The 21842-nt window shown below is 53.4% G+C and overlaps 1 protein-coding gene across 1 annotated transcript; it reads left to right on the forward strand.

The window, feature by feature from the left end:
* Positions 1 to 375: 375 nt before the first annotated feature.
* SASH3 (SAM and SH3 domain containing 3) lies at positions 376 to 16416 on the forward strand. Its single transcript, XM_082446134.1, has 8 exons — positions 376 to 2713; positions 10186 to 10281; positions 10688 to 10834; positions 12256 to 12397; positions 13633 to 13781; positions 13903 to 14112; positions 14248 to 14398; positions 14935 to 16416. The coding sequence occupies exons 1-8, from the start codon at positions 2657 to 2659 to the stop codon at positions 15123 to 15125; spliced, it is 1143 nt and encodes a 380-aa protein (XP_082302260.1). The 5' UTR covers positions 376 to 2656; the 3' UTR covers positions 15126 to 16416.
* Positions 16417 to 21842: the final 5426 nt, after the last annotated feature.

The raw sequence follows: 21842 nt of genomic DNA on the forward strand, positions 1-21842 counted from the left end.
TCGGGGCCGCCCAGCGCTGGGGTTAGGTGGCTGCCTTTGAAGGCTCTGCGGTTAGTGTGTGAGCTCGGCTCGCTGCCGGGACTGAGCAAACAGGAAGCCGGCACATCCTGCCGCGGGGCCGGGACGCGCCGTCGCGGCGCAGGCCGGGAAGGTTCTGCCCGGCGGCTCCCTCCCCGGGCGCTGCGGCCGCCGGACCCCCAGGAGCCCCGAGCCCTGCAGCCGCGTCCCCCACCCGGCGCCCCCGATCGCGCCCGCCACCAAAGGCCCGCCGGGTCCCCGACACCGCGCCGCGCAGCCTCGGCCGTTCCCGCGCCCGCGCCTGGGGCGGCAGGGGAGGGACTTTCAGTCTGGAAAGCGCAGGCCCGGCGTGGGGGGAGGGGACGGGGAGGGGAGCTGGGGGCGCCGGTCTTTTCTCGAGTCTACCCGGCAGGCTGAGTAGGACGGAGCCAAAGAAGTATGGTTTCAGCTTGGGGGAGAAGGACCTCGTCTTTCCTGAGCTCATCCCCACGGATGGGTGCTGGGAGGGCGTAGGGCAGGCTGGAGAGTAGGGGCGAGGAAGTCACCAGAACATCTTGGGAACAGCCTCGGATTTCACAAGTGTCCCAGAATGGAAAGCCTTAAAAAGATGCACACCTTTCTTTTCACCCAAGGATTCCCCTTCTGGAAATCTATCCTAAGAAAAAATTCGTGGCTGTACACGAATATTTATCTTAAGGATGTACAATTAAGAGTGAAAATATCAAGGCAACGTAAGTTCATCTGTAGGGGCCTGGTGAAATAATCGTGGTGCATTCGTACAATGGGCTGCTCGGCGGCCATTACAAATCACGTCGTAGAAGAACATTTCATGGCAGGAGAAAATCTTGATCCTGTGTTCAGTTTGACAAGCAGATGCAGTGTGTGAAGTGGGACTTTAATTTTTAAAAATTTTAAAACAGGTTTATTTAGGTATAATTTAACTACAATAAGCTGCACATTTTAAAAGTATACGATTTGTTGAGTTTTTACATATGTATACACTGATGAAACCATCACCACAACCAAGACTGTGAACTATCCATCACCCCCAAAAGGGTCCTTGTGCCCCTCCTGATTTCTCCCTCCCCTCCCCATCCCCCCAAACCACTGATCTGCTTTCTGTGCAAATCATGCTGCAGAGAGAGAGACAGAGAGAGAGAGAGAGAGACACGGAGAGAGAGAGAGGTTAAATGCTCAAAAACAGAAAAGGATATTCATGCAAATAGTATGGAAGATAATTTCGGAGAATTTTTGAATTTTCTTTTTGTTTATCCTTGTTTTCTAAATTGTATATGATGTATATGAATTGCTTTTGCAATAAGTAATTAAGGTTATTAAAATATCTGCCACAGATAATCCACATAGCGAACATTCTAAACTTAGCACATAGACATTCGAGAAATGCCTGCTGAAAGGGACATTTGCTGGTGGTGTGGAGTTGCTTGCAATTGCTTTTTTTTTTCATGTTGATGGCTGTGGTGGTGATAAATATAAGTGGTGGTGGCCAAGGGATGTTGACTGTAGGTGTGACTGCTCTGGTGAGAATGGCTGTAGGTGTGCCGGTGACAGTGGGGATGACAGCTGCAGGGTGATGGCGGAGGGGAGATGGCTCTAGGAGTTCTGGTTGTAGGGGTGAGGGCATCAGTGGGCATGACTGGCTATAGTGATAGTGTCTGTAAGGGTGATAGCTAGGAGGATGATCACGGTACCGGTGATAGTGGCAGTGGTGAGGCAGATAGAGACAGATGGCCGAGGGGTGTTGACTGTAGGGGTGGTTGTTTTAGCAGTGATGGCTGTAGTGGTGCTCATGGCAGTGGGAAAGACTGCAGGGGTGATAGGTGAAAGGTGTTGGCTGCAGGAGTGTGGTGATGGTTGCAGGAGTGATGGCTGTAGGGATGATGGTCGTGGGGTAAGAGTGTCATGGGAGTGACTGGCTGTAATGTCCGTAAGGATAACAGCTGAGAGGATGACGGTTGTGACAGTGATAGCAGCAGTGATGATAGCCGTAGGGGTGATGGCTGCAGGGATGGTTGTTCTAGCGGTGCTGGCTGTAGGTGTGCCAGTAGCAGTGGAGATGACTTCAGGGCTGATGGCTGTAGATAGGAGTGATGGCTATGGGGTGATGGGAGAGGTACTGATAGCAGTGGTGACCTTGGCGAGGCAAGGTGACTGGGAGCATTGGCCCCACAGGCAGAGAGATGGTCCCACTTCCGGTTTCGGGACTCTGGTCAGTGAGATAAAGGGCTTGAGTAGGCCGTATAATGTCAGGTTGACTGGCCGAAGGACTGGCAATGGTTGCCATGAGATGGCAAGGTAGGGACTTTTCTCTGCTTGTTCAACCCAAGAGCCGTCTGCATCAGAATCTCTGGAGACTGAAGCTGGGACTTCCTTCCTCCCTAGGGGCCGGCAGGGGCTGCGATTGCTGTAAGAGCAGGTCACGTGACGGGGCTTCCTGTATGCCGCTGCCGCCGGGTGTCCATGGCCCGCACCCCCAAGCTGCCAGTGCAGCAGTCAGAGTGGCAGCCAGAGGCTCAGTCCATGCCGTGCCCCCTGGACGGTGCTGGCGAGGCTGAGCGAGAGGCCTCCGCATCTCGATAGCTAGGAGAGCAGGGACGGAGTATCACCAGGGTAGAGGACCATGTTGCGCCGTAAGCCCTCCAACGCCAGCGAGAAGGAGCCCACTCAGAAGAAAAAGGTGAGGAGCATCTTTGGGAACTCACTGCTTCCTTCCCTCTGCTCTCTCAGCCCATCCTCTCCGGGACTCACGGAAGTGGGAAGAGCCAAAGGCCTTCTGTTGAGTCTGTAGGTGAGGGCCATTCTCCCAAGGGCACGGGACATGGGCCCAAAGGTAACTAGAGTAACAGAAGTACAGAAGAGACTTTCCAAATTCTAGAGAAACAGAGTTACCGAATACATTCTTAGAAGTCTAAAAGTTGTAAGATTCAACCCTACGATGATAAGATAAAGACTTAAAATTGGGGACTAGAATCCTAGACTAGAATTCGAGAATTATAAAATACAGTTCTCAAGTTGAACCCTAAGACCGTACTTAATTCTCTCTGCCCTACACCGGGCCCGCCACCGCTTCTTCCTGAGCCTGCGTCTCAGGAGCCGTCTCACTCAAAGGGCTCCGCTGGGCCACCCAGCCAGGAGCCACGATGCTCCCAGGGCCCCCGCCCTTTGGCCAGAGCCCAGGCTCTGCCCACTTGGTTCAGCTCTGTTGTAGATCCCGGGGCCCACAGGAGAGGGGGCCCACCTGAAGATGGGGCCCAGCGTGATTTCCAGATTTAAAGAAAGGGCCTCCAAACCTGCAGTGGGATGCTGGGGGCATACAGTTTCTTCCCAGGTGGAGAGGAATTATTTGTGAAGAATGAGAAATGAAGGTGCTGAGATGATGAGTAGGAGTGAGGGCTGAGGAGGAAAAATTTCTGTGAGGGGGGATTTTAAAGGCCAGGAAGAAAAGCAGCTGCCACGGGCAACTGAGGTGCTCATCTTCCTGGAGTCTTGAGGCCAGACTAGAAGATTCCTTGAAGGCTCTGCCACATTTAGGTTTCTCTATTTGGATCTGAGGACTTCTAGACTTAATTTTTTGACTCGAGTGTCAGATCCTCCCAGGCAATCAGCAAATACATCCCGCACATCCAGCAGGAGCCTAGGACCATCCCAAAGCAGGCCTGAACCAGGTCCAAGAGGCCAGGCGTAGCCACAGGCCAAGGTCCAGGGCCTCCAGGCCCTCATGGCGCCCCGCTGGTTTCCCCTGGAGCCCAGATCAGGTGCTCCGTGGGGAAGCCCCTTTGTCAGGGGAGTAGCTTCCAGACGGAGACTGAACCAGCTGAGAAGCCGAGCCTCAGGGCACTGGGGTGTACATCCTGCCCCATCTCAGGTCCTGGGGTGGCTGCCACTTCCGGCTGTACTCTCCCCACTCCAGCTGCTTCTCTAAGGTTGCAGTGGAGGTGGGCGGGTGGGAAAGAGATTCATGATTCTTCACACAGGCTCTGTCACCCCTGTCCAAGTCCCGCACGGCGCCAGCCCCTGGCAGACTTACCACTGGCTGTCTCTCCTCAGCGAGTGGGTCCACTTCCCCTTGCTGTCCGGCTGATGCGGGTGGGAAGCAGAGACCGCCCTACACACTGCTGGGCCCCAAACCACAGGGGAGCTGAACTGGAGGAAAGAGTCTGAGAAAGAGCTAACACTTCAACGCTGGCACCCTGTGCCGCCTCAGGTGGAGGTGCCCGAAGGCTCACAGAAGCCAGAAATCCCGTCTTCTTTCCCCACTTCCATTATCCAGATTCTGTGTTTGGTGCCTGGGCCTCTGGGATTTCCCACAGGCCTCTCCCAGGAGAGTCAAGGCCATTGTGGCACTCTGAGGACCATGTCCTCTAGGGCAGCATCGTCCAGGCAAAGCCTACCTCACCCCTGCAGAGCCTGGGCCAGCCTCCAGAGCCACTCTCCAAGCCCCAGCCCATGGAAGTGCCCTTAGAAAAGCCAACTTTCCAGAAGGTGGAGACAGCATCTTCCCCAGGCCCGGAGGCAGCGGCGCGGCTCCAGCACTGTGACTTGGGCAAGTCCCTTTCCCTCAGAGGCCAAGGTGACGTGGTGGAGGGGAAAGCACAAAGGCAAGAGAGGCCTCCCTTTCCTGTCCCTCTCCTCCTTTCGGGCCTACCAAGTGGAGAATGTGCTAGGCAGGGGACAAGAAAGCAGAGTTGGAATCCTACCGGGTTCCAGCTGTAGGACCCTGGACAGTTCACTCACCTTCCTTGGGCCTAAGTTTCCTCACCTCGGAAAAGGGGGATCGTTCCTGATCTGCCCACCTCAGGAGGGTGTGTGGATCGCCTGGAACAATACGTGTGAGTGCACTGTGTCACATGTGTACATGTGTCCACGAGAGGGTGCACGCCACAGGCGTGGGTGGGGGCGGGGAACCCACTGCAAGGACCGAGCTTTGGTCCCAGCCCTGAAGCGGAGAAAACAACACCTAGCAGCTCAGCAGGTGCCAGGTGCTGTGCTGTGCGCTCCACCCATCCCTTAGCCCGCTGGCTCTTCACGACAACCTTGTGAAGTAGGGGCAGGCATTGTCTTCATTTTATGCCCGAGGCTCAGGGAGGCGAAGTGACTTACCTGAGGTCACACAGCTAGTAAACTGCAGAGCAGGGATCTAAGCCAAGATTTGTCAGTGTCCAGGGTCTTGACCCCTTCTCCCTCTACTCTCTTGTCTCCCTACTGATCTCAAAAGCACTGGAAGAGTCTGATGAGCATAAAAGACTCAGCCTATCAGCAGGAGAGCTCTGCAGGGCAGGCCCAGGTGGCCATGGAATGAGTGACCTTCAAAGCAGCAGAGCAGAGTTGGGAACAGGCCCTCCAGGATGGTGGGGTCAGGATGTGTCACCTGCTATGCATCATGAAGGATCGGGGAGACGCCCGGGCTGGGGGGAGCAATACCCCTTGGCTGCCTTTTGGAGACTTTTGCCTCCATCAAGTGTCTCTCTGCACTCTCTTTGGTCTGTTGGAGTGTAGGTAGTCGACGGGGGTTTGTCCTGGGACCTACCTCCCCTAAGGATGGTCCTACCCCATCACACCCTACTTTTTGCTACATCCCAGACCTCTCGCCAGGAGAAATGGAGAGGAATCAAGGCTCCCATTCGAGTGTGCAGCCGTCCCCTCCTTCCAGTCTCTCCCTGCTCCTCTCTTCCCCAATCCCAGCACACTGCTTCCCCCAGGCTCCCTTCCTACAGCACACATCTGGCATCCCCCTCCACACCAGCATGCAATTCATATTGCCAGTGGCTCCTCATTGCCCACAGGCTAATGCCATGGCTGGCAAGGGCCTTCTGTGGCCTTCGCCACGCTTGGAACATCCCTAACTCTTGCTCCTGACAAACCCTTCCCAACTCCACCTGGAGAAATCCTGGCTCCCCTGCTACAGCCCAGCTCAAATGCGCCTCCTTCTCCACGAAGCCCTCCGGAGCCCTTCTTCCTCCATGCTCCCACCTGCTCTCCTGGCAGCTTCCTCCAAACAGCGCCTGCAGTCGCCATTGCCCTTAATCCACTTCTATACTAGGGGGCAACTTCTTGAGCTCTGAGCACAGGAACAAGCACAGGCTTCCAGAGTCACAGACATGGGTTCAAAGCCCTGCTCCTCCCACTGTCAGCTGTGCCACTCCACCTAGGATGCTTCATTTCTCCGACTCTCAGTGTCCCCAGATGGGAAGTGCTATGTAAAGACAGGGCTACAGCGAAGCTGAAGTGAGCGGACACACACAAAGTGCTTGGCAGGGCACCGGGCACAGGGGTGGTGTTTGACCCCTCGTTACTGGATTCCCACACATGCACAGGCCTGTGCCCAGAGCCCAGAGGGCACTCGGTCTTAGGCAGCAGGGGAAGAAGATGCCAGTGAGGGCAGGGTGAGGCTCTGAGGGGGTGATCAGGGAAGACTTCCTGCAGGGGGCAGTGCCTTTAAAACTGAATTTGAAAAACCTTTTTATTGAAGTATAATATCCGTAGAAAAAGTGCATAAATCATAAATGTAGCACTCAATGGAGTTCCATTAAGTGAACATTCCCATGTAGGCAGTACCCAAATTAAACAGAACACTTCCAATGCTCCAGAAGCTTCCCTCATGCCCCTGCCAGTCACTACATGACCCCCTTCCCTAAAGGTCACCACTCTTCTGACTTCCATGGATTAGTTTTGCCGGGTTTTGAACTTTCTGTACGGGGAACCATATAATATACTCTGGTGGTGGGTCCCTCCTGCCCAACGGTGTAGCCCTGAGAGTCACCGTATTGTTGGGGAGAGTTGCACGAAGCTCATTGCCATGTGCTCTTGCCTCATGTGACTCGGCCACAATTCACGAATCCCTCTACAGCTGATGAGCATTTGAGTTGCTTCCAGTTAAACTGGATTCTGAAGGACGGGAGAAACTATGGTTGACAGAGAGAAGGGCAGAGTGTTCCAGGTGGGGAACGCAAGGGGTAAGAGCCTGGAGGTGGGTTGTTGGAAAGGCTAAGTAAGCCTCCCCGAACATGCCTCGAGGGGCTGCTGTGTCACACGGTCACCCCTCTCATCCGCACAACAACCCAGCGAGGTGTGTGCTCCGGTCTTCATTTCACCCATGAGGAAACGGAAGCCCAGAGAAGTTGAGGAATTGATCCAGCTTTACACAGCTGGTCAATGGCAGAACCAAGATGTGAACTCTCGCTAGCCAACACCAAGTAAAGAGACTGAGGTTTGGGGAGGTTAAATAACTCACCGAAGGTCACACATCCCAGAGTTGAGCTCAGCAATGTGTGATGCCAAAAAAGTAGTTCTTTCCAAGAGGCCCATATACTCCCCTTAGACGTGAAAAAGTGGCCGACAGTGTACGGTACTACCTCCCACCCAGGACCCCCAGGAAGGTCTCACCCTAAAGGGAGGCCAGGCAGAAAATCCAAAAGGGCCCAAGGATGTCCACTCACACCTGGGTGAGGGGGGGTCACTTCAGGCTCACCGAAAGGCATTCAGGGTATTTGGAGCCGCTCCTGAGTTTAGAGGTGGGCGGGGCAAGAGGCCCCCAGGGCAAACGGCCCTCACCCTTAGTCACCCAAAGAACTTGCCTAGTTCTTTCCACGTCCCTGGGCTAAGGAGTGGCCGGCCAGGCCCACGTCCCAGCGCCACCCACGTGGCCCTTTTAGATTGTTTTCTCCCATTTTGAGCTAAAGCTGGGACAGAGGGGCCCTGACACAAGGTCTCAGGAGCCAAAAGGCACCTTCCCAGCCACCCCCCAACCCCGACTGCAGCTTAATGACAGAAAAAGGAAAGAACTGCAATTAGAGGGCAGCCTGGCAGTGAGTTTACTCTTCCTCAGCAAAGCCCACTTCCAGCCCCACGCCTGCCCTCCTGCTGGCTTTCCAGGATCACTGGTCCCTGGGGCTTCAGGGGCGACTCTTGGGATTGGGATTGATGGAGGGGAGGCCACAATAGGCCCCATCGGCCTAAAAACAGCACCCCAGCCTGCCCTTCTTGGGCCCAGGCCAGCCTGGTGCCCATCCTCTCTCTGTTCCCTCTTTTCCAGGCAATAAAAGGAGGAAGTTATCCAGGCAGCTGCATCTTAGCCATACAAGAGGAGGAAATGAATGGAAGGTGGAGGAGAGAAGGGGAAAGCAAGGAAGAAAAAGCGGAAAGAATAGCGGGCAGGGAAAACCAGGGAAGGAGGATGGAGGAGATGCATGGGAACAGGAGCGGTCACCCCACAGCCATGCGTTCCCCTCCCTGTAACCCCTCAGCCCCCTTTCCCAGCTCCCCGGCATCCTGCGGAAGAGGCTTTCTCCCTGAGGCTGCAGGTGCCTCACCCAGGAGGCCTTCATGGCGGTGGTGTCTGCTTGGCCTGACCACTGACCTAGTTTCTGGTCAGCTAGCTTGCCATGCCCTCTAGGAAGGTGTGGCCGCTGTCCCTGACTGCTGACTTGCTTTTGGTCAAGACCCACCAAGAGAACTGAAGTGTTCCACTGCAGTCCCCAGGAGCTGGGGCCAGTTGTGTGTATGCTGAGGGGGCAGGTGATACTGCCCCTGCCCTGGGGGATTGTCACTGGACCCCCCTTTTGTAGGAAAGAGGATGTGAAACTTTCAGCTTTGAGCGGGTTTGGGGCTTCGGTTCCTCAAGCCCTTATCTCTGGTGTCTGCCGCCGACCCCGCTCTATCTGTCTGGCCATCTGTGAACTCTGGTTCCTGTGTGTATCTCTGGTCTTGACTGTTGATCTTGATTCGGGCTCAGCCTACACCTCTTGTGTCTAAAGTCGGCCCTCCTTACCTGGCCCGGGTTTCTCCTGCTATCTTGCCACGTGCGTTGCATGTACAGTTAAGAAAGCTCATTTCCTGAAAACAGGCTTATCAGCACTGTCGACTGAAAAAAAATGCATAACCTAAAAGTTGAGAATTATGGTTTATTCGGCAGACTTTCTGAGGACTTCAAGCCCGGGAGGCAGCCTCTCAGAGAACTCTGAGGGACTGCTCCCAAGAGGTAAGGGAGAAGCCAGGCTATACAGGGGTTTTTGCAGCAAAGGCCAGGTAGTGGGAACATCAAAAGATCACTGTTAGTTAAAGGAAACCAGATATCCCAAGTAGTTGAATTTAGCGCTTTTCTGTGTATGGGAAGATGCAAGAGTCGGGGCTTATTGAAATCATTCCTTTGCTATGCAAAGATAAGGGCTAGTATCCTGTCCTTTCCCATCCTGTGTCCCCTCAGGGGGCACCGCTGGGGGTGGCTGCACCGGCAGAGGGCTTGGCAGTGGGCAGCCTGTTTGTCTCCATCCTGAGTTCCCTCGGGGCTCACCATCGGGGCAGCGGTAGTGGCCGATGGCTTGCTGGCCGCAGCATCCTTTGTTTGCTGATACGGCCGGCAACGTTTTTCATTCACAGCACAAACAATAGGTCGGGCCTGCAAGTCTGAACACTGGCACACGTCTAGTGTAGACAGCTCGTCGCATTAGCAGCTAAGTTAAGTTAAAAGCAGAGATGAAGACAGACAAAATGGCAGCTTTCTTTTACCATATTCAACCCAATCATTTGTGTCTCAAATCTGTGGGCACCTTCTCTGAATCAGTCTCTACTGTGGCTTTCCAGAACGCATAATGCCAGGTCTTACTGGCCCCTGGGGGGATTGCCTTCCTCTTCTTGGGACACAGATGCATCAGCCTGGAGGCCCCAGTGTGTTTGCCGCGATCACCGTCACAGGAAACCGTGCTTGGGGAAGACAGAGCCTGGAGGCCGGGCTGCGGGGTTTGGGAGGGTTTGCCCTGTTATATAAATAAAGGTGACGCGGCGGTTCGTGCTGAGATATGTCTCCAGTAGGAGATACGCGTTTACTCAGACTCATTTAGTCTTTCACTACAGGGTTCTGGGGACCAGACTTCAGGTAGTGGTGGAAAGCTGGGCTTAGTCTGAGGCCTGACCCGGGCGGAGGATCCTGAGGCGAGGAGCTTACTCTGCGGCCTGCTTTAGGGGCCGCTCACAGCTAAAGAACAGGACGAAGCCCGGTAGCCAGAAGGACGTCTTGTAGCTTCACCTCCTTAGCCCCGTGGCCCTGTCCAGCCCTGGGGTGCATGCGGTGTGTTGGGAGCGGGGACAGCTTTTTGCTCCTTACTCGGCCACCATTTTTAGTGCCACTGATGGCAACACCTCTGCTTCTTCCAGCTCTCGCTTCAGCGATCCAGCAGCTTCAAAGATTTTGCCAAGTCCAAACCCAGCTCCCCAGTGGTGAGCGAGAAGGAATTTAATCTGGATGATAATGTGAGTTTCAGAGCCTCCTTGGGGGATCTGGCTGCCGGCCCTGGGCGGGGGAATGGCGGGGTGGGGGTGGGGGTGGGGGAAAGACCCTTTTAGGATTGTTGAGGCAAAGTCTTTTTAAATACAATGGGTCCAAGTCTCTCACCCACTAAAATTCTGGGCCCTAAAACCTCACCTGCATTCTTTTCGATTGCAAATTAATTGTCGATTTAAATACAAATGAATAGGGCCAATTTAAATACAAATGAATAGGGCCTAGGACAGGTCTGGGGCTGAAAGGGAAGGGATGGGGAACTCTGCTTCGCACCCTTCCAGCATCTGCCAGGACCCAAAAGCCACCTTCAGCTCCCAAGTCCTGGACCCAGACATGGTCACCAGGGTTCCTGGACCTCCACATTTATTGTCACAGATTCCAGAAGATGACTCAGGTGTTCCGACCCCAGAGGATGCTGGAAAGAGCAGCAAAAAGCTGGGGAAGAAGTGGAGGGCCGTGATTTCCCGAACCATGAACAGGAAGATGGGCAAGATGATGGTGAAGGCACTGTCGGAGGAGATGGTGAGGCCTGGGACCCATGGGGGGGGGCAGGGAGGACAGGCACCGCTCTGGTAGGGTTTGAGCATGGCCACTGTGACAGCCACGCTCAGGTAACGATGCCTGGCCCCATACAAGCAGGAAGGGGCACCTTGGGAAGGGAGCTCCCTCGGCCATGGACATGGCAGGAAGGCGTGGTCCTGAGGGAGCAGGAGTGGGGTCTGAGGAGAGATGAAGTTGTGGGTAGCAGAAGCTTCCTGGGCAGGCGGGTCTGAGGAGATGAGATCACACAGGGCAAATTCATCCACCGCAAACTTTTGCTTGGAACTAGCCCCTGTGATTGGGAAGGCTTGATTCCAAGAGGCCCTATGAAAGAAAATCGACAAGGCTGGCTTTGGCCCAGGGAGGGAGGGCAGAACACACAGCTGTGGGGCAGGCACATCCAAGTAGCTAAAGTCACACAGCGAGTCCGGTTTGCTCCTGGTTCTTGGAGGAGGTGCCCTGGCAGCAGTGTGCTAACTGGCTCATGCCAGCTCTGGATAGCAGTTGGTCAAATTTTCAGGGATTTTGTGAGCCAGGTGTAAGATACAACCATTACTGAAAATTAGCTTCTGCCAACTTAGAATTAAATCTATTATTTTAAAAATAAAAAGACTAAAGTCAGTCTTCAAAACTCATTTCCTAATTCTTGTACTACCTTTCGCTGTTCTCTGTGCCCTTGAGGTTACTGGCATCCACAGTCTTTGCGGGGGGAAATAGCCGATGAGGGTACTCATTCAGTGACACCAGAGTGGTATTTCTCTGTTGCCCACGGTGGGGAGTATTTACAATACAGGAGTTGGCAACTTCTACAAATCAAGGCCTTTATTGCCATTGAGTCATTTGTGAAAGTTACCACCGCACAGAGATGTGGGGAGGCCCAGGAGCTCTAGAGTCAGACCGACTTGTCTGTGGGCTCCCGCGTGGCCTCGGGAACGTTTCTCCATTACTTCTCATCTGTAAACTTGGGACGATCGAGCACATATCCTCAAGTGAGGATTAAATGAAATCCTCTGTCTGGCACATAGGAGCACAGTCAAAAGTAGGGACTCTCCAGCGCTGTGGCCTGCCTGGCTACACCCTAGTAACAGCTCTGAGTTTCAATTCTGGCACTGGGGCCTTTTCTGTGTGTAAGTTGGCACTTTGAGCTGACAAAGTGCATTCACACGGCACCCCCGTTGAGCCTCATTCCATGACGTGGGCAGGGCAAGGACTGTCAGTCCCACTTCACGGAAGAGGAAACTAGGGCCCAGAGGGCGCCATGCAGCCCGCGAGAGGCACAGCTGGGGCTCCAGCCAGGCCCCAGTTCTCCCTGGAGCCCAGGCCCATTTCCTCTGCACCCGGGGCTGCCCCATGTGCACCTCAGCCGAGGCTGCTCAGGGCTTGCTGCCTCTCCTGCCCTCCAGGGAGATACTCTGGAGGAGGGCTCAGCCTCCCCGACGTCTCCAGACTGCAGCCTGGACAGCCCCGGCCCTGAGAAGATGGCGCTGGCCTTTTCTGAGCAGGAGGAGCGGGAGCTCCCAGCACTCAGCCGCCAGGCATCCACAGGTGAGTAGGGGAGGAGGGGCACACCTGCTGAGTCTGGAGGAAAGGACGGGGTTAAGGCCATACACGTGGCTGTCTGGGAGAGGGTGGTACAGAGAAATGAACCTTTACTGTTAGCCTGCTGGGACCTTTCCCAGCCCTCTAAACATTAAATCTTCACAACAATCTCATGGGGCCAGTACTATTATTATCCCCACTTTATTGATGTGAAAACTGAGGCTCAGGGAGGTTAAGTGACTTGCCCAAGGTGACCCAGGCTTGAACTTAGTTCTGCCCTAGAGGAGCCTCCACTTGCTGGAGGGGCCCAAGGGCACAGGAAGAGCCCCATTGCCCTCTTGCACCAGCCCTCCCCCACCTTCCAAGGGGAGCTAGAGGCTACGGCTCCCTGGGCCTCTGACATCCGAGGCTCGGGTGGGGGTATAGGGTCTCCAGCTGTGAAGACTCAGCCTCATGGACACCAGTCTTCGGTTTGCTGGGCTCAGGACGCCACTTGGCATCTTCTAGATGTCCGTGGGGCTGGACAGGAGCTTCCAGCAGCCCTGCCTGGACAAGGGGCTGCAGGCTTTGCGCTGCGGACCTACAGAGGCACTGCCTTCCTCGCCCTTCGGATTAGTTCCAAGTTCTCTGATCTTTCTCTGGCTCCAAAGACACCTCCCTACCCCCACTGAAAGCCTCTTAGGCCCTCATCCTGCCCTTCCCAGAGAGAAAGTCTTGAGTTTCCGTGTGATGTTGTAACCCGACACAGAGTCTTATTAAGTAGAGAAAGTAAAATATTGATGCACGATGTGGCTTCCTGGGTGGAAGGTGGCTTCCAGGAGCACTGGAGTGGGAGTCAGGAAGCCTGGAGTCAGTGCTGCCAATTATAAGGTGAGAGGCCTTGGGCAGGTCACTTGGCCTGTCTGGCCTCAGTTTTCCTCATCTGTTCATTGGGGTGTTGGCCCAGTTGGTCTCTAGAGACCCTCCCAATTTGCCCAGTCTTTGATCTGTGAGCCATTCCTCCTTCTATGGTCAACTATTTTCATGCCTGGGGCGCCAGGAGGGAAGCTATGCTCCTTCAGGGTGGCAGATGGGTTGAGTCAGAATCCCTTCTGCAGTGTGAGACTTACTAGAGCTCAGTTTTCTTCCCCAGCATGTATCCTTGGGATTTCTAGCCAGACCCCCTGGAAAGGTACCTGCTGGGCACTGCCCCAGCTGTCTGGGGACAAAGGTGACCTTCCTCCCTGCCCCATTTCCTGCAGGCAGTGAGCTCTGCAGCCCCAGCCCAGGCTCTGGAAGCTTCGGGGAGGAACCACCTGCCCCCCAGTACACAGGGCCCTTCTGTGGCCGGGCACGAGTCCACACCGACTTCACTCCCAGCCCCTATGACCACGACTCACTGAAACTGCAGGTAAGGTTGGCATCCAGGCCCCTGCTGAGCCTGGCAGGCTGTACCCCATACAGGTAGAGGGTACAGGAGGCCAAGGGGCCACCTCACCCCTGCTCTGTTCTGCTCTGCTCTCCTCCCACAGAAAGGAGATGTGATCCAGATCATCGAAAAGCCGCCTGTGGGCACGTGGCTGGGCCTGCTCAATGGCAGGCTGGGCTCTTTCAAGTTCATCTACGTGGATGTGCTGCCCGAGGAGGCTGTGGGACCTGCCCGCCCCAGCCGCCGACAGAGCAAGGGCAAGAGGCCCAAGCCCAAGACCCTGCATGAGCTGCTGGAGCGCATCGGCCTTGAGGTTTGAGCTGGGGCCTAGTCTAGTGTCTAGGAGCAAGGGATGGGGGCCAGGGCAGGTCAGCTCTGCGGAGAGAGACGGGTCCTAGGTGGGGGCGGCTTGTAAGCGGCCGCGCTGGTGGCCTGCTTCTGCCCACAGGAGCACACGTCCACCCTGCTGCTCAACGGCTACCAGACGCTGGAGGACTTCAAAGAGCTGCGGGAAACACACCTCAACGAGCTGAATATCATGGACCCACAGCATCGGGCCAAGCTGCTCACGGCTGCCGAGCTGCTGCTGGACTACGACAGTGAGTGGCTTGGGAGCGGGGGAGGGGCGTGAGCGCTGGTGCTGGGCGTGCTGGGCGTGCTGGGCGGCGAGGCCTGCCTGGCCCTGCCCCGGCGCCCCTCTGCAGCGGGCAGGCACCTTCCACACTTGAATTCCAGTCTCGGGCAGAGCTTGTGATGAGAAGGGGTTTTAGGAACGATCGGGCTCAACTCCCTTTGGGATCAAACGGGAGACTTAGGGCCAGAGAAGATAAGGCGTGGACTCGAGGCCTCCACGTTGGGTAACGACAGAGCCACGATTCAAGAGCAGGTGTCCTGGCTACCAGCTCAGTGCTGAGGAAGTCTGAGCTCCTGGGCGGGAGAGCTGGCCTGGAAACCACTCCCACCAGAAGGGCCGAGAAAGGGCAGGGGTGGTTGGTGGTGGGCGACCAGAAGAAGAGATGGCCTCCGGCGGGCTTCCCAGGGTCCCTCCACCCACATGGGCTCCCAGGGTTTCTGAAGCCCCTCCCAGCTAAGGGCCAAGCCCCCCACATTCCTCTCCCTCCCTGGCCCCTGGCAGCCGGCAGCGAGGAGGCGGAAGAGGGCGCCGAGAGCGGCCAGGAGCCAGTGGCGCACACGGTGGCGGAGCCCAAGGTGGACATCCCGCGTGACTCGGGCTGCTTCGAGGGCTCAGAGAGCGGGCGCGACGAGGCAGAGCTGGCGGGTGCCGAGGAGCAGCTACACGGCCTCTCCCTGGCCGGGGCACCTTGAGGCGGCAGTGTGGGCCGAGGCTGGGCCCGAGCAGCCCAGGCCGCGGGGCTGGACCCAGCCTCCTGCGGTGGCCCCGGGCCGGAGGACCGGCACCGAGCCCGGCCCCGCTCCCCCAGGGGTGCCTAGGGCAGCGGAGGCCGGCCGAGCCCTACAGGCGCTGCTGGAGTGCACGCCAAGCCGCCGAAGCCGGGCCGCCTCCCTCCACCAGCTACTGGACAGCACAGCCCTTCCAGCTGCGGCCGGAGCAAGGGGGGCACTGAGGGGCCACCGGGCCCACGTCCCTCACCACCAAGGCCTCCAAACCCTCCTTGCCTCCACACCACCCTCCCCTGTCGCACTGCTCCTGGAAAGGGGGCCGAGTCAGTGGTTCAGGTCAATCTCAATACCCTAGGGAACCTGGTCATTGAACAGAACTCTGATCACAGGTGAATCCAGATTCTCTAAATAAGGTTTGAAGAAAGCCACGTGTACATGTATCTTTCCTACTTTCTTCACCTTAATTTTCTTACAGGTTTAGCCACTAAATCACTGAGCCACTTGAACCGAGTGCCTTCCTCAATCTGGGTCTAGGACAGGTCAGGATAAGAATGGATAGTTGCTGAGGGCCAACTCTGACATTCTGTGATATTAAACGTCTGCTGTCCCATTACCTGTGGCCCAGGACACCAGTGGGGTTTACTAAGGGGGCTGGAGGGGCCTTGGGCTCCCAAATGAAACGTCTCCTCCTGCTCCTCCATTCCATACTTCCCCATGTAACTCAAGCCAAGCTGCAACTCCCCCAGCTTAAAACAATGCCCACACCTCAGACAACAAGCGCCCTCCCCTTCCACTTCCAGCCCCTTAAATGACACTTCACCCAAGGCCAATGGCAGATGGCCCGACCTGGCTTCCAAGGGCAAACCGGCCCCTCACAAGCAAGACTTGGCCTCTCATGTGGGTCCTTACAAGCAAAGAAAGCACAAAGCTTGATACTGGGGAGTGCACTATCCCACCTTTACTCTGCTAAAGGTTTTCTTGTACCTTGAGCTCCAGAAGGGGAGGGAGAGTCAAGTATCCTAGTATTTGACCCCAGTACCAAGTCTATGCCCAGAATTCCCAGAGTAACCCTTTCCCGGGGCCCAACTGGCCTGAGGGCAAACAGTGCCCGCCATGTCTTGGACTGCCTGTTTAGTGGACACTTGGACCTAGTACCAGGAACTCTGGTAGAAGCCATCTTGGGGGAGCGGTTTGGGTGTAAATATGAGGGGGGTGGAGGGAGATGGGTTGGTAGCAATAAACAGGTAGAACTAAATCACCGTCTCCGGTTATCTTTCCTATGGAGAGAGTGTTGGGGGGGCGGGTGGAACAGACCAGTCTCCTTCAAAGCTGGACTCAGCAAAATGTTCTCCACTGTCAGGGCCGTCTGTCCCTTCCCCAAAGATGCTCAGTGCCCTTGACCCTGCTGACCACTAACCAGCCCTCCTCAGAGCTCAGGCTCCCATGGCCACCAGCCTTGCTGGGGTCTGAGGGTGGGGGGTAGCTATTCCCCTCTTCCTATAGGAACTATTCATTGCCCACCCAGCCCCCCACACCCCGCGACAAAGGGCCTGCTCCGAGGGTTGTCCAAGAGGGAGATCTGCAGTGAGCAGGACCTTCCCTCTGAGGTCACCTCTTCCTGGGTCCCACCGTGTGCCCACTGAAGCTACACCATCTCCTGGGAGGTGGGCTGGAGACTCCTGGCTTCCTTTGGTTCTCCGGCATTAACTGCACTAGGGAGGGCAAACTGGAGTGTGAGCTTTGTTCTCAGCTGCACTTGTCCCACTACCCTTAGTGGCTTCCAGCAGCCCAAATGGCCTCACCGCCCTAGTGGTACTGAATAGTTGCTGTCATTTCGTAAGCAGCGACACGTGTGCTGGGCTCCAGGCACTTTGCATGTATCTCTCCTGTGATCCTCATGCTATCCCCTCCCCCTGAGGTAGTACCATCATCTTCCCAATTTACAGAGGAGGAAACTGAGGCTCAGACAGGTTGAAGATGTTGAGTGGGAAGCCCAACAAGCTTTCAGAGCCCCGCCAGCCTTCCGGAGGGCAATCTATCACTCTGTGATGTACCTCTGACACCCTTTGACCCAGCCATTCCCTTCCCAGGATTCCATCCCTACAAAGAGCCACACAAGTGCCCACGAATATATGGACAAAGATATTCACGACAGCTTTGTGTAAGAAATTGGAAACAACGCAAATGGGGAATTAGTTAGATACCTTATGGTTCATTCATACAGTATCATTAAACGTGACGTTGTAGAAAAATATTTAATGACACGGGGAAAATCTTTGTGAATTTTTATTGTTTAAATTGAAATTTTAAAATTATACAAATAACGTACAAACGTTCTTGAAAAAGAAGTCTGTGCAATATCATGGGGGAAAAGTGAGTAATAAACTTTATTTATAGGGTGATTCCATTTTTATTTAAGAAAAGGAAACATACACAAGAATAAAGACCAGAAAAATCTGCACCAAATGGTTACCAGTGATCTTGTGAGGGGGTGGGTGGGATTAGGGGAGCGAGGAAGAGAAGTGTTAATACATTCTTGTCTTATTTGAATTTCAAAAGTATTATTTTTATATCTATAAAAAGGAACAATATTTTAGTTTTTGAAAACAATGAAACTAAATAAATAAATAGGCTTAAGCCTCCAATTTACGGTAGCAGCAAAGTCATGATCCTGCTGCCTTTTGATGCAGGCTTTTGGAAAGATGGGGAGTGGGGGTGAATAAGACCCAAAGTGCTTAAAATCCACATACACCAAGGGGAGCCTATCAGAGGAGATTCCTAAACCTTTGAAACCCCCTGGGTAATACCTATCTATTAGCTCCAAGCTGGGGAGAGGAAAACTTCAGAAAAAGAGGAATGACTGAGAAAATGATGTTTTAAAGTCCTCCCCTGCCCTGGGTGGGGGGGGTGTGTGTGTGTCTCAGAGCTACGGGGCTTCAGTTTGGTCTGTAGGCTGAATACAGGCTGAAAGTAGGTAGTTGTGCAAGGGCTCCAATGATCACCAGACTTAGGGAGGGGCCAGTGAAGAGGGGCAATGAGGAAATGTAGACTACAGGCCAGGGCCTGAGGGCGAGGAAGGCAGTGCCTCTGTAGGTCCGCAGCGCAAAGCCTGCAGCCCCTTGTCCAGGCAGGGCTGCTGGAAGCTCCTGTCCAGCCCCACGGACATCTAGAAGATGCCAAGTGGCGTCCTGAGCCCAGCAAACCGAAGACTGGTGTCCATGAGGCTGAGTCTTCACAGCTGGAGACCCTATACCCCCACCCGAGCCTCGGATGTCAGAGGCCCAGGGAGCCGTAGCCTCTAGCTCCCCTTGGAAGGTGGGGGAGGGCTGGTGCAAGAGGGCAATGGGGCTCTTCCTGTGCCCTTGGGCCTTTCCAGTAAGTGGAGGCTCCTCTAGGGCAGGAAGGTGAAGACTAGCAGTTAGGAGCTCTGGCCAACCTGAGTTCAAGTCTTGGCTCTGTCACTCACTAGCTGGGTCACTTTGGACAAGCCGCTTAACCTCCCTGAGCCTCACTTTCCACATCAGTACAGTGGGGATAATAGTACTAGCCTCATGGGGTTGTTACACAGATTGAATGAACTAGTGTATGTAGAATACTTAGCACAGTGTCAAGCACAAAATTCACGCTCAATGAATGATAACAAGTCACCACCCTGCAACCTCCATTTCATTCCCTTCAAGGCTAGTCTCACCTTGGACCCCTAGCTAGTGTAGTGACCCAGAGCAAAGGCTTTGGCATTCTAAAGTGTCTTCAAATCCTGGCTCCACCACTTACTAGTTAGTTACAGAATTTGAGGTAATTACATACACATATATTTCTTTTCTGTAAAATAAGAATAATGATCTATATTGCGATATATAAATATATCAAGTGAACACATTGCACACCTTAAACTTACACAATGTTATATGTTAATTATATCTCAATTTAAAAATAATTTAAAATAAATAAAAATTAAATTAAACAAAAAAGAATAATGAGCTAATAATACCTACCTCTTGGGGTTATCAGAGAAATAAATGAGATAGCGTATAAAGTTTCTGGCACATAGTGACAATAAATGCTGGGGTTTTTTGAACTTTTCTGTAACCTCCAAGGTACTGAGCTCAAGAATGGGCACAAAGGCCACGCTGACATGTGCTTGTCTGCAGACTAACTGCTGTAGCTCAGAGACATGCTATATCAAAGCTCCCAGAGGGTGCTAGGATTCAGGGTAGAGGGTGCCAGCTCTGGTGTCCGGAGAGGCTGGTGATGGAGAGAAAGCCCACCTGAGAGCCTGGGACAGCCCTAGCTCTGCCCAGCCTACAGTATGACGATGATCAGCCCTGGGTATCAGACTTATTTTAGGCAATTCCGCTGGACATCCATGGGCTGCTAGAAGGAAGAGGATAAAGGCCAGATTCAAAAAGAAAAAGTGTAGAGTCCAGCCAGCTCCTCTCCAGTTCAGGATTAGAGATACCTCCCCAGCCCATCAGGGGAAGCAGTTGGGGGTATCAGCACATTCTAGCTAAACCATCGCCCCTGCCTGTCACTCCTTGCCTTTATTTCCCCAGGTAGGTCCTGATCAGCTCCCCCACCTCCCCCCCACAAAAACGGCTACCGCCTCCACAAATTCCCTCTCCTGCTCCCGCCCAAACTCTAGACCATCATGGTCTGCCTCTCACTCATAGAAACCCCGCCCAGGCTTTTCACAGAAGTGGAGGCCTCAGTGGGGCCATTAGAGACCAAGGGCATTAAAACAAAAGCTAAAAGAGGTTTGTAAAGGGGAAAATGGGCACTGATCATGGTAGTCTCAGTGAGGTTCAACACCTTCCCCCCTCCCAAGTCAGGAAATTCAGGATGAGGTATGAGGTTTCCCAGCTAGGGAAAAGAAGTGGCTCTCCCACCTCTCCTTCACAATAGAGGCTACCTTGGCTTCTCATACAACGTCGGCCACATTCTATATTATTCAGCCAACAACACAATCAAGTGGGAAGGAACTGCCTCCCCTCTAGACCCAGCCAACATTCCTCCTCCAGGAAGGTCCTAAATAAACGGAATTCTATAGCACTTGATATGTAGGCTTCACCTTTTCCTAGAACTTCACAGTTACCAATACAGCATTTGTATACCATTGCCTCTGGGACCTGCCAGGGATAGCGTCAGAGAGAGCCCAGGGCAATGGCCCTCACAAAGGGACAGGCGATTTGACTGTGGGAACTCGGCAAGGCAACTTCCTGACTTTCTGTGCTAAAGAAACCCCACCATCAGTTCAACCTAAGTGCAGGGGTCTGTAGAGAGATTTAAGAGATTTAAGTCTAAAACAAAAACCCAACAACTACCCCCATATCAGTCTGACTATATATAGTCAGCCCTCTGCATGCCTAAAAGGGAGAGATCATTGGTAAAATTCATCCAAAATGGCAAAAAAAATCCTAAAATTACTGCTGTTTCTCAACTCACAAGAGAATGGGGTCAGCAATGCAATTTCTCCTAAAGTTAACCCTAGCACATGGTCGACAAGTTTTCAATAAGTATTTATTGAATGTTAAATGAAGGAAAGGCTCATTTCATTCAAGTGACACTTGGAATTATTCAAACTCCTTTCTCTGTCTACACCTGCTCGACTGAGGGGCAGGGGGTTATGCCAGAAAACTCTCTGGACTGGGAGTGAGGACATCTGGATTCTGGTCTCTGCTTTACCAGTAACTGTCCATGTGACCTTAGATACGTCACAGTACTTAATTTTCTGATGAGAGAGAGAGAGCCAGAGTGAGCACAAGCGACGTGGACCACGTGATCAGTGTTTTCCTTTCAGGGGTGTCATGGACAGAGGCCAGGTTTCATGACAACCACGTCTCTAATTTGGGGCACAAAACTATCACCCACTTGGCCAAGTTGGAACAGTCAGATAGCTGAAGATGGGCAGTGGCTGGCAGAAAAGGCAGTGTGAGGGGGGCTTGAAGAAAGTGAAGGGACATGGAACGTTAGGGAAGTAATTCAATGCCGTGCTCCAGAGTTGTAAAACCACTTCTAAATCAAGGCCCCTTCACTTCCTGGCCCATGGTGGAGGGTGAGCTCCAAGCTTTCATTTATTCATTGAGTAGAAAAACCCCTAATACCAGAAGAAAGATAAAGGACTTGGACGGCCAATTCGCAGAATACAAATAGCAAGAAACATAAAGCAGAGGGGAGGTGTGGAAAATGTTTAACCTCATTATTAACGGAAGAAATAGAAATTAAGAAATGAAGGCATCAAGATACCAGTTTACCGCTAGCTACTAAATTACCAAATGTTTAAATGAGGTGTGTTGAAGGAGGCTCTCTGATACAAAGCTGGTAGGACAAACTGGGACAGCCTTTCTGTAAAGCAATTTGGCCATATTTATCAAGAGCCTTTAAAAGAGCGCTCCCTTTGACTCAGTAATTCCACCTCTAGGAATCTATCCTAAGGAAATAAGATATGCCCATATACACGGAAGTTCATCACAGCAATATTCATAATAATGAAAAATTGGAGACACCTAAATGTCTGACAATAGGGAAAAGGTTATGCACATATTATGGAGTCATTAAGAAGTATTTTCAAATAACTTCTAATGATATGCAAAATGCTAAGTAAAAAAAGCAAGATTACAAAACTATATTTATACTTGAATTCCAGTTATGTTCAAAAATATATACGCACAGAAAAAAGACCAG

This window comes from Balaenoptera physalus, assembly GCF_965194825.1.
Source record: "Balaenoptera physalus genome assembly, chromosome: X".
Classification (NCBI taxonomy): Eukaryota; Metazoa; Chordata; class Mammalia; order Artiodactyla; family Balaenopteridae; genus Balaenoptera; species Balaenoptera physalus.

What these genes read in the sequence shown, in the direction of transcription:
- SASH3 (XM_082446134.1), top strand. Translation starts at nt 2,657, where the DNA reads ATGTTGCGCCGTAAGCCCTCCAACGCCAGCGAGAAGGAGCCCACTCAG. An exon ending in AATTTAATCTGGATGATAAT is followed by an intron (nt 10,282 to 10,687) that starts GTGAGTTTCAGA and finishes TTATTGTCACAG; the next exon opens with ATTCCAGAAGATGACTCAGG. An exon ending in CAGCCGCCAGGCATCCACAG is followed by an intron (nt 12,398 to 13,632) that starts GTGAGTAGGGGA and finishes CATTTCCTGCAG; the next exon opens with GCAGTGAGCTCTGCAGCCCC.